Genomic DNA, 13054 nt, shown 5'->3' on the forward strand with positions numbered 1-13054 from the left:
GGGTGTTGGGAAAAACAAGGTTGTTGACAGATTCCTTCACCTTTTAAACAGACCCAGAGAGTATTTACAGCTGCATAGGTAAGAATGTGTTAGATTTCCATACTTTTTTATTTTAGTCAAATTTCTCATGTTACTAAAACTCATGTTTCTGAAGTTAATGTGTGTTTACTGTTTGAACAAAGACCCCCTATTATGGCAAGCGACACACAGACCACAGGAATGTGTCTGGCAGAGGCAGTAAGCTGACAGGTTGAGGAGTGGGTACAAGAATGTGATGCAATCACCTTGTTTGATACATGAGGAAGTAGAAGTCAAAGTGTTCTGATGCTAAACCTTGTTCAAAAAAACAAGTTATATTGTGCTGTCATTTCCAGAAAGATTTCCCTAGCATGAGGTATTGTGTGAGGGAAAAGTTGTTTGAATATATCACTCATCAGACAAGAAACATTTTGCATAGTAAAGACTTTTTGGCTTTTTTCCTTTGGCACTCCTGCTAAGTGCATGTATTTCTTTCTCACCCCTAAGAGCTTGGATTAGAAAATTACATCATAAGCTAAAAAACAGACTTCAAGACAATAAACCAACTGAAAACAATTCAAAAGCTGAAATAATAGGAAATTATCTGCCTGCTTTTTAGAACATGAACTTGAAACTAATAAATGGAAATAAAGAATAAATATGTCTAGAAGACTCATTTTCAATTTAAGTGAATCCCATTTTAACTTCATTCCTAATCTCTATCTCTTTGTCTTCAACTTCCTAGCTTCATCACCCTGCCTCTTTCCATAATCACTGTTTTTTAAATAGTGCTAATGAAAATGTCAATCTTTGGTATTTTGCCCATTAACAGCATAATCTCTGTAACACTTTCTCTCTTGCTTTCTCACCCAGATTTTTGTCTTCAAATGTCTTGTACTTGTATTTCTGATACTTGGATAGCTCTATCTCATTACTTTTCTGTTGTTGTTTTCCTTTATACTACTTATTCTAGACTACTTATTTCAAAGACTTCTATATGAAATGCTGCTTTTGTGACCTCCTACTTTCAGCTTTGTGTTAACTTTCCTGCTTGGAACAGCCACCCACTTCATCTGGATAAAATACACTGCGATTTTTGCAAATCCCAATTATGTCGCAAAGTACTACATTATTTGTGTCCTTTTGTGTGTTCTCCAGTGATGAAGCAGAACAGTGCTTAATATGAATTCATATAGCTCAGGAGAACATTGTATAAGCACCATGTTTGGGGTTTTCATGTGGCTGTAGAATGTATAAATTAATGCATGCTAATTGAGACATCACTAGGAAGAAAAATGTGCATTTATTGTCTTGCCAATACAGTGTTCTACAATCTCTGTAAAGTACTGCTTATGATTACAGGCGTTTGGAGAGAGGTTGAAGTAGAAAATAAAGCAGAAAATTATGAGCAGTCCTATGCAATTATACAAAATAATTTGTGAATATAGCAAAATCAGAAATTTCTATTTCCTGGGTAGTATTTTGAAATGCTATGTGAAGAACTCAGTCTATGTATTTTGATTATACTTTACAAGGTAAAAGTGTTTAAACAAGGATTACAGTATTGTTAGTGCACTCTTCTGGATTCAAAACAAAGTAAGACCAAGTTTACAAAAAACCCAAACAGTTTCCTAGTAAGCTTTTTACATACTTTGTGAGGGAGATTCAGTCAGTAACTTATGGCATAGATGTACATTATTAGAAAATATTCTAGAATGTGCACTTCATCTTTGATAGCTGTGTGTGTTTCTTCAGATTTCCTAGCGAGCTACCATAAGTACCTTCAAGCATGCCAAGGAAAGTATTTCTAAATATAATGCTTTTAATGGTGCTTGCATACCTGAATTACAGATCTTGACAAATTCATTAGGGTGGGTTTTTTTGTTGGTTTGGGGTTTTTTTACTGTCTTGCTGAAAGAGTGTAAGGAGTTCTAAGGCTGTTCTAACTCTACATATGCTCAATGACATTCAAGCAGGGAATATTTATCTTAGAGGCAATAAGCTATTACCAGGAGTGTTTTTAAAATCTCACATTTTATGTCTTGTACTTCAAGAGGATGAGAGGAGAAAAAATACAGGAAAAGAGACATCTGTATTTACTTGCTCTGCAACGGATTCACATGGGCAAGGTCAGCCTGACCCAAAGGTTTTGATTGCTTATGGAAGTTATAAATCCTTTCTCTTAACCTTTCCTACAGCATCTCATTGAGAAGTTTTATATTCTTGAAATTTGTAAGTCTTATAATCATTTCGGTACCATAAAGCAGAAAATCTTAATGGAAGGAAGCCGCAATTAGATTCAATAATGACAGAAATTAAGAAAAATATGTGCTTATGAATTATTCAAATAGTTGACTGCCTTCTCTTACATACTTCCTAATATTAGCAGCTGATCAGGAGTTGACCAGCTCTCTCACTGCATTAATTGTGGGGTTATCAAAACAGGTAATATGGCACAGGCTCAGACAGCCTCTTCCTACAGCTGCACTTATGAAGCATTTTGCTGCTTTTCTGTGTTAAGAGCTTTCATCTGCCAGGATTTCCCCGTCACTCCTTTCCTACAAGAGTAAGTTTCAACAGAGAAATCCCAAATTTTGTTTACCCTCCTGGTATAGTTGTCTTCAACTGGGACACCGGCTACATGTTACAGAATAAACAACAGCTATACTTTGTCTAATATTAAAAAACCTTTAAGAGTTCTTATAGAAATTAAACATGTACTGGTTTTACAGACAGTAACTAAGGAATTGGCTGTAAGAAAATGTGATGTTCTCCAAGCTAATGTAACAAAGTCAAGTATTTGTGTTGCTCCTAAATTTGTGAGCTCTGGAAAGCCTCATTATTTTATGAACCTTTCTGTTACTACTTTTGCTATCTCTCCTGTGAGTGATGTGGAAAGAATTTTCCAGTGGTTCTACAGAAAAATCTGAAGTTAAATTTGGTAGACTAAGTTAGTATTTCATTAAATCAGGAAAATAATTTTCATGGAAACTGATAATCATAGAATCATAGACTGTGCTGAGTTGGAAGGAAACCACTAGGATCATCAGAGTCCATGCTGGCCCTGCACAGGACCAAGAGTCTCACCCTGTGCCCAAGAGCATCGTCCAAATGCTTCTTGAACTCAGACATGCTGTGACCACTTCCATGGGGAAGCTGTTCCAGTGCCCAACCACCCTCTGGGTGAAGAACGTTTTTCTAATATCTAAACTAAACCTCCCTGACACAACTTCAGGCCATTCCCTGGTCACCACAGAGAACAGTTCAGTGCATGCTCCTCTGCTTCCCCTCACGAGGATATCTTGCTTTATTATTCTTTATTGTATATTTATGTTTCATTATATCTTGCTTTTTTTATTCCCTTGTGATATATTGCTTTGAATTACAAAGTCTCTAAAACCAAGAAGATTCCACAGAAAGAAGGAAAAAAAAGTAAAACGTTATAGAAGACTCATTCAAGAAAATATGCCCTATTAAGTCCATAAAATCCTTCTTAGCATTGATGTGAGCAATAGATAAGTATAAAACTGTAAGTTTCCCGCTCTCCTACATAAAAATGTCAGAAGAAAGTATTATGGACTCTAAATAGTTGTCTCCTTTGATATGACCAAAGAAAATAGAGATTGATTTTATTTCTCTTATCATCAAATTGCTAACTAATTTTACAGAAAGGATGATTTTGCTGGAGTAAGAGGTTCTTTATCTGTCATTTAAACATTTAGGTTTGCATCTATTTGGAATTAAGTCATACTCTTAAGGTGTTCTTTATATTTCAATTAGAATTATTTCTCCTCCTTGCAATTACTATTTTTGTGATGACTATATATACAGAACTACAGCATTTATCCTTCTGTTTTCAGTTCAAGCTTGATTTATTGTTCCAGTTTGGGGATTTTGGAAGGATTTTTTTTGTTTGTTTGGAGGTTTTTTTTTGTTTTGTGGGGATTTTGGGGGTTGTGAAGAGAATTTTGATAGAAAGTTTCCTAAAAGCATAGGTTTTGACTAGGAAGATGTAAACTTTAGTGACACATTTTTTATGGTAGTTTCCAGTGGTATAAATAAGGTGCTAAATGTGGAGAGGCATGTGGATTAATATATATGCATTAAGTTTTTTGGAGTCATGTATTGTTATCTGATCTTTGCTTTCATCAAAATACACTGCTATGCTTAATACAAATGCATAAAAATAAAAGAAATTATTAACATGTAGTTTATTCTGATATACTAATTTAGACAACTAAAAACAACTGGAAAAAATACTGTGGAGAACAAGACCCGGGAAAGCTATCACCGCTGTTCTGCTGGTGCGGGATTTGCTTTAAGTCACGTAGCCAAAAAGAGCTACTGGTAACATGAAATCTCTGAAATTACCATCTGCCATCATGAACTGTGCTCTTAATTGCTCTGATAGCAAACAAAAACCTCTCTGTCTTGATAGTGCCTTTACAAAAAAATTTATTGTAGAACATCTGTGTTCTAAGAAACGTTTTTGTTAGGTTCAGGAAGGCATGAAGTTCATTTATGTATGTCAAAACCTTTTCTTTAAAGTTTGGTGTACATTGTGCTCCTTGATTTTTTGAGTTATTCAAAATCTGGACGCTGGATACTCTCTTCAGTATCTTGACTCTATGTGGCCCTCTTTAGCAGAGGGGTTGGACTAGATGACCTCCAGAGGTGCCTTCCAAGCTCAAACATTCTGATTCTCTGATTAAGCAATTTCTGCAAGGTAGCAGCTGGATGACCCCTAGCTCTTGTTCTAGATATGTTGTAGTAATGTTGTAGTCTTCCAAAAAAAAGAAAAGTTAAAATGAGTTTATTTTATCTTCATAAAATTATATAATCCAGCAGTGCTTGTTGCACGAGAGGAAGCCATTTGCACTGTCCTTAGCTGATGCTCAAATGTATTAGTAGGAACAGTAGTTCAAGTTGTGAGAATTAAGAAACAGTTTCAGACTCAACATTGTTTTCAGAACAGTGTGTTAATGAGATTAAATTTGATAACTTCTAGATAATTTATTTATTGTTATGATACACATGTAAATAATGGGTGGTTGTTAAGCAGAAGTTTCTCAGTTATGTTTCCAGCTTCATGTTGTGTCAGTGACAGATTAGGTGTAGCAAATGCAAAATTTGGAGCCCACAATCTCCTCCCCTGCCTGTCTACCATGGACATTCCTCTGTACAATTGAAAATGATCAGGAGTAAAGAGTACTGATCCTTTTCTGTTTTGATGGGAACTTGGTTACTCTTAGCTAGTGGGAGAACTGGATCCCTCCTCTGAGCTACTACCAATGTAGCCACTGAAGTCATGATAAGTAAAGCTAGTCAACTTCAGCTCTAATGTTTTCAGTGTATAGATATGCATAAGAACATCACCATCACTTACAGAAATAGAAACTTTTGATGTGTAGACTGCAGTGTAATCTACATCAATAATTTATTGATGGCTATGAATGGATTTTCTGCTGCTCAAAACCTCAGTGAATCCGCAGCTGTGAAATGATTAGTTTTGTTCCATTGTTCTCCTTCTGTGTATCAAGAAAATCATCTTCTAGGAAGTTAGTTTATTGTGAAAAAAGATAATATGAATCTTCATAGAGTCATATGACAAAAATAGGGAATGTTTTTTAGTGTATGAGGGTTGCTCTCCATGAAGTCAAAAATGTTAGAACAGCTTGTAAATATGATGCAATGCCTTTTCTTGAAATAGAGAATGTAGGAAGTTTTCTTCTTTAGCTTTTTATAAAACAGGTTTATCCCTAAATTAGCCATGTTAAGTCTTAGTTCTCCATTTGATATCTTTTTCTAACAAGTTGAGATAACTTATTTTTCTAAGCATGTAAATATATGCTACAGCAATTTATCTTTGTTGTAAATGTGATGTTTGACACTGTCAATGGAATACTAACTGCTATTGAAATTCCATTTTGTATCTGATTATATTAGTATTCTCTTTCAAGATATTACACTACCTTGTTCTATGTGTCCCAATAAATTTCCTTACAAAGAATTTGCTTAAAGCGTCTTGATTTGATATTACATCTTCCTGTCAGTTACTATATTTATTTTAGTGACTGATGATTGGAAAGTGTGATACAGGGTTCATTTAAAAAAATCTACTTCATTTTGTGTTGTGCCTTTTCTAGTTCCCTAAAAAATTACAGTAATCTGATGATCTTTTTTCCAACATTTACCTGAGTTTGCATATGTTATCCTTTTCAAAAGAAACGTAATTTTGCTGTGATCTTTAACAATCCAATTAATGGGGAGTTTGAGGTGGGAAAATGAGCTTATGGTGTCCCTACAAGCAATACTTACTACAAACTGTGCATTAATCTTTAGATCTTGATTTTCTTTCCCTCTTTTTCAGCACATGTAATAAGTATAAAATCTAATTATCTGTTTCCCCTATTGAGATAATTTAAAACTACCCTTTCAGCTTTATTGACTTCAGATTTTTTAAATTCCAATTTAAAAAACTGTTTCAGAAGAAACAGCTTCCTTTGCCCAAGATAAAGGTGGATACTAGAATTATATTGTACTTGTTCTCAGAACTGCATTTGATTATCATCTCTTGAAAGAATATAGGACCACATGAAATAATTTAAATGCTGATATAGCTCTGCAGGTCTGTTTTTAAAAATGAACAATACAGAAAAGCTATCTCCATAGTGGGCTGTTGAAGGAAGTGTTCTATAGCTGCACTGGTTTATTTCAGTTGATCACAGCAGAGGCAGGGGAGATGTTGTGTTGTGCTTTTGTTTGTTGGCAGCCACAAAACAAAAGTCTATGTAATTTTTCCTCATGATTCATGCATCATTAATGTTTAGATTAATTTATTTTAATATTCTACTTTATAGTGTGTGTTTTATTCTTTATGTAGCTCATGTTTGGAAATTAGTAATAAGATGATACATTTTTGTCATGAAGATTTATGTTGTGAAGCGCTGAGTGCATTGACTATATAACAGGTGTCTTTATGGTTTTTTACTTGTTTTTTGCCTGTTTTCTTAAATACATTTTCAGCCAATACAGAGTTGCAATGCAAAGCTATTGAGATTTCATGCCAGCCGATGGTCCCTGTTTCCAATGTTATCTTTTTAAAAGCTGGCTGACTAGCTCTGTTGTTGTCAGATTCTGGGTGTTAGAAAGCTACTTCGTTTTTCTTTTTTGTAGGCATTGAATTCTGCTTTAATATCCTGCTGCATGGCTGTTACAGAGAAATAGCTCAGGTTAGAAGACCCTGTTGTTTCATTTTCCTCTAAAACTGAAGTAAAAGTTTCTCACTGTTTAATCAATTAAATGTATTCTTACAAGCAATAAGGGAAGCTGCAGGGTGTCATGTTTCCCCATTTATGGAGTTTACAATTAGAGTGAGTGAATTTTGCATCTTGTTTTGGCAGATGGCTCACATACAAGTAATTTTGTAACTTCAGATTTAAGCATATAACATGAATTAAACATAATTCCCTTTGACCTTTCTTCTGCCACCTGCAGTCATACTGAGTAATGAGTACCTTTATAGTCAAAATAATTAATTGCATTTTAAACAAACTTATGTCCTGCTGAGTAGCTGTAACAGCCTAGCAGGAAAAAAAAAAAGGTGAATTTAATTATCAGTTCATACAGATAAGTCTAAAAGCCTTTACAGGGTCATTTTTAACAAAGCAATGAGACATCTGGTTGGCTTTTCAGATATTTCAGAATTTCCTAAACATAGCAGTCAGATCAAGCAATGCAATGGCTCTGTGATGGGTTGACTAAAGAAATTAATTTGTAAATGTGAAAATTGTGCAGATTGATTCTTCATGTTGGGATTGCCTGCTCTTCATCAGGATAATCCGTGAGTGGATTAACTGACCAATTAACAGCTTCAAATGGCCTTTGGACTAATTATTTTTCAAATACTCTTTCAAATTAGGTCACAGCAGATGGGTATATTCATGTCTGATTGACATGTAATTGAGAAGAAATACGTATCTATGCACATAGGTATTTAGATAATAGATGCCTCACAGAAATGAAGGAGACTTTCTAGAGCATACCCTCTACATCTCTGGTTTTTCCTTTCAACTACCATGAAGTTTTGTGTGGTGAATCCGAAGAAGGCCAAACCTGATCTTGATTTATGTAACCTTGTTACCATGGGCAGGGACCCCTAGAACACAAGGTTGCTTTGCACAAATAATCTCTTACCCTTTTAGCCTCAGTGTAAGTACATACAGAAGCCAGGACTGTATTCTTCTGCACTTGTCGAGATGGAGTAATTCCATGGAATGTGAGTGTTTGTGATGTTAGCTGGGGCCCTGACACTGGGTCCTGTATTAGGACATAAGCTTTCCTGGGGACTCAAATCTTAAATTAAAGCATTGGAACACCTTTTGTTAAACTAGAGGACAACAACTAACTCTCTGAGGTTGATGGAAATTTTTCCTGACACAGTTCATAGTTGTTCTCCAGAAGGAAGGCATAGCTGTCAGTGAAACAGAAACTGTCACAGCGGTATGTTTGAGTCAGTCTGCAGACCTCAGAAACAGCTGCCTTCAGGGTAAACAATGCAGCAGTAGCAAAAAATAAATAAAAGACAGTGATATGAGCTAATTAAAAACATGAGAAGAATTCTCAAAAGTCCTACTAAGAATTGAGTGGTCCTGTCAGAGTAGTTGCTGTATTTCAGTAGTAAACATTTTTTCTTTTTTTTTTTTCCTTTCTTTTTTTTTTTTCTTTTTAAATGGAGCACTTGTGAGAATGGCTTCCTTGATAAAAGTAAAAGTACATTCTTAGGAAAGACATTAGTGAGCTTTTCGTGTTTTTCTTTTACAATTAGGTGAATACAAAATCAGTTCAGTTGGGTAAGATGACAGTATGTCAGACAGTTTTTCTCACTCTACATTCCTACAGTCTTGCTTCTTTGTGTCAGACCTATTTTCATTACTGAATGTGATGAAATTAGGAGGTTTTGGTATTCATGTCTTTGTTAGAGCCTGTTAGTTATTATTAAGGTGCTATTATTACTAAGTGGAAGTGAATTGGAGTTTTTAATTCCTTTCCTGTGGGAATTATGAGTGCCAGACATTTTTTACATTTAGGAAATGCTACTTGCCATGTTGTTCAAAAATACTTTGGACTTAGTGTATTTTTATCCTTTCCTTATTTCAGTGCCTTTACATTTACATAATTTGTTACAAAGTGGAAAATTAAGAGAAAACCCTAAGGAGACAGTTTATTTTTAGCCATTCTTTACTGTGTTTGGGTCATGGTAGGTTTCTGACAAACAGAAATTAATTATATATAAGTGTATAGCATATAATTCTGAAAGGAAAATAACATTAATCTGTTATAACCCTTGTAAAATCATTCATACATGTCTGAATAGCCTAAGCAAATACAGCAGTTTCACATACCCTTAAATTATCAAGCCAGTGGAATTAATGTTTGACTTACATTTAACTTTGCAATGTATTTGTAATACATTGCAAATCCCCCAATGTATTTCCTTAAATATTAAGGCTGACTATCAACAAAGCAGAAGAAAGATAAAATAAGAAAAAAAAATAGAAGATAGATTCAGGATGTCAGTTTTTATTTTTGTTACCGTCTATATTTTTCTGATTATGCTACTTTTGCAATAGCACTTAAATGAACAGTAAACTCTTGTAGTGTTTATTTTCCCCAAAAATATGTCAATTCTGTCTTCTCTGAAGAATGAGATCATCCTAAGGATTTGTGTGGGCTGCTGATTATTATGGAATACTAAGCACAATTTAGTATTCTGTATTAGGGGGTTGTAAATAATCTCTGCAGAGCCAGAGGATTAACTCGCTCAGCAACAGTAAAGTACTGTTTCATGTTACAGTAAAACACAATTTGACATTTTTGTCTTTTCTTGTGTCATCACCTGTTACCATCCACAGCATCCCTAGAGATCATTTCCTGATGTGTTTTGTTCATTTTATTGTTTTTCATGCATTACCTCCTAAGTGCAAATTTATGATCTGTAAAGCATCCTGTAATTCATCTCCCTTTACATTATTCTTGGCCTATGCTATCCTCGGGTCCTCTCATTTTCTCACCTTTCTGTTACTTTAAAGAGATCACAGTTCAAATTTGACAAGTTTTTTCCCTTTTTACCTTGTATTAATTCCTCAGAACATTTTTCCTTGAGTTATTTCTGACTAATTAGTACCTGTGACTGTGACCTTCATATACTTTAGCATTTGGTTTATGCATCTTAAAATTCTTCTGCATCTGCAGCTGTACAGGCTTGAACCAGAAGTGTTAACTGATAGTGGAGGTAGGCTGATACATACAAAATGAAAATTTAGTCCCTAAATAATGTTCGTTCAAGAAACAAAAATCATTGGTTTATTGTTATTTTTGGATCCGTTATTGATTTCTCTGCCCAGCATATAAATTGCTTAGAAACACAGGATGACAGTAGAAGATTTGTTTTTGTGTTCACAGTATGATATCTAAGATAATAGATTAGTGCTACTGCTTATTTTAATTATTTAAAAAGTTATATGTTGCAAGTGAATACGATATTAAGATAACTGTTTGAGGCAGGGTTGCCTACTTGTGACAGGGTTAAATGAAGTGAATGTGGTCCCATCTTTATAACTTTGCCCCTTCTGAATTGGAGTTCAGATCAGATAGCTAAACATTCAAAGTCTCTCTTTCTGCCCTCTGCTTTATTTCTGTGCATGGAAACTGTGGGATAAATCAATTGTGGGCTTAAAACTAAGCAAGAAATTATTAGTGATTAGGGACAGAAATCCTGCTGACAGCAGTTTCAAATAAAGGAAAGGTGCAAGTTATCCTCTCAGTTTAAAATTGTAATTGGAAGCTGGCCACTTAGTGGTGTGTTGCTAACAGTACTGTTTAGTTTCCTGTACCCATGGAGCTTATCAGAATTGTTGGTTTTTACAAGGTGTTGCAAAATTAAAGATAGAACTAAGTGGATATTTGGAAGAGTGAGTCACCTAGGCTTAAGCAAATAGTTTTGTTACGCGGCACAGCTGTGAAAGGTAAGAGATTTGTTGTATCAAATGTTACATACGGTGCAAAGGTTACCAACCTTACCAATGGATCAGTGTGTGTATCTCAAGCAATATTAAAAGAGGTTTTCCGGATGGGTTTTGTCCTGTGATCAGCCCATCATTCTTTTGACACAGACTAATCCAAATTTTGAAATACAGGAGGAAAGGGATGGCAAAACCAACTTGCCTTAAGACTGAATTTCCTGTTGCCAGTTGAAAACATGGGAGCCATGGGGACCTTCTGTCATGACCCATGTCTGGATTATGCTCTAGCTCATTGGTCCATCTGAACCCCAAAGTAAATGGGGTTGATTATACAGAGCATTTTAAGTATATGTATTTTATACAATCAGGAGGGGCTTTCCCTAGGTTATGGACATAGTTTATGTAGGTGATTCCATTGTGGTGATGTCTGTTGCTTCACCTTTCTGAATTGCAACTGTTTTTGATTTTTCTGTACATTCAGTGGTGGTTAAAATAGATTAAATAGTGAAGATTAAGGAATGTTCTCATTACAGATTTTAATTAGCACTATTTTAAGTTGGAAGGAAAAGTAATTGAGCAATTCAAACACAGAATTTCAGAAAGAAACTCTGCTGCTGAAGCCTCTGACCCATCTAAGAGCTTATACTGTTCATGATATAAATTGTAGCAAGCCAGTAGGGCTTAGAATTAAAAATAATTTATTTTAAGAATTCCACATGATAGGTTGTTGGATTTATTTGTTTGTCTGTAGGCTTTTTCATTATGATATGTGGAGAAGAACAGCTAAAACAGTAACAATTCCTGTTTGTCACATAAATGACAATTCCAGCATACTTAACTAGAAATAGTAACATCAATAATGTGCCTGCATACAAAAAAAGAACAATTCTTTCCTCAGTGGTTTTGTTTTCAGGGTTTATGAGAAATGGAGAACTACTGTGAAAGTCCTGGCAGAGGCAGGGATATTCCCATTTGACCACTAAGTGGGCACACTGTTGTTCCCAGTTATTCAAGTATTCTAAAAAAAGATATTTTTTCCTCTTAGAAAGGGACTATTCGGTTTTTCATTTATTCATTTTGCATTTTATTGTAACTAAAATTCCTGTGTATTTTTAATTAATACCATCTGTTTTTCCACATTTCAGGGACACCACTGTCCAAAGCCTCACCCTACAACCTTCTGTAAAGGATGGTCTTATTATATATGAAGATTCACCACTGGTCAGTAGTAGCATTTGGATTTTATATTTGGAAAGGTTTTTGATATAAAATGTTGGTGATTTTTTTTTCATGGCACAGTGAGTGTGCATAGTAACAACATTAATTTTTATTCGGTCACATTTGTCACATTTTCTGTGCCAAATGTGAATAAGATGATAATCTGGGAGTTCCCACACACAAAATGAGTATGGAAAATAATTTAATAATAACCTGACACATTCTAACTGGTAGAGTGATACTTGCCTCGTTCTCCTTTGTAGCACCTCACACCTACATGCTAAGTTGGGCTCCAAACAGCTGTTGCAGCCATTCTTCAGTTCTTTCAGCCACTGAAAGTCTAGATGCAAACTGGCTTTGCACTTCTCTGTCTGTACTCCAAGTTGTTCACGGTCACTTCCCTCCCTGGCATACTCCTTTCCATCCCTATCCAGGAGAAAAGGAAACGCCCAACTTTCTTGCCTCTTGCCTCACCTGCCTCCTCTTCCTTGTATTGTGATTTGGTCACAGCTTATCCCTGTTCTTAGTCCCTTTCTTGTCTCAGTGCTGCTCACTGAGAAATCAGTAATGCATCTCCTTGCAGGGTTTTGGCCAGCAGTGATGATATGATTCCTTTCTCTTCTAGGTAAAAGCAGTCAAGTTTGGACATATTTTGGTAATTGATGAGGCGGACAAAGCACCAACAAATGTTACCTGTATCTTAAAAACTTTAGTAGAAAGTGGGGAAATGGTTTTGTCAGATGGAAGGCGAATTGTTGCCAGTAAGTAGAGTGGAAGTGTTTTCACCATTTACA

The 13054-nt window shown here is 35.2% G+C and overlaps 1 protein-coding gene across 1 annotated transcript in view; it reads left to right on the forward strand.

Moving 5' to 3' along the window:
- VWA8 (von Willebrand factor A domain containing 8) overlaps positions 1-13054 on the forward strand; it is a 183247-nt gene that overhangs the window by 87347 nt on the left and 82846 nt on the right. The window contains exons 21-23 of the mRNA XM_068182240.1: positions 2-78; positions 12188-12263; positions 12886-13021. Coding sequence (XP_068038341.1) covers positions 2-78; positions 12188-12263; positions 12886-13021 — 289 coding nt within the window. The remainder of the gene's footprint in view (position 1; positions 79-12187; positions 12264-12885; positions 13022-13054) is intronic.

The sequence above is a fragment of the Anomalospiza imberbis genome, chromosome 2, assembly GCF_031753505.1.
Source record: "Anomalospiza imberbis isolate Cuckoo-Finch-1a 21T00152 chromosome 2, ASM3175350v1, whole genome shotgun sequence".
Classification (NCBI taxonomy): Eukaryota; Metazoa; Chordata; class Aves; order Passeriformes; family Viduidae; genus Anomalospiza; species Anomalospiza imberbis.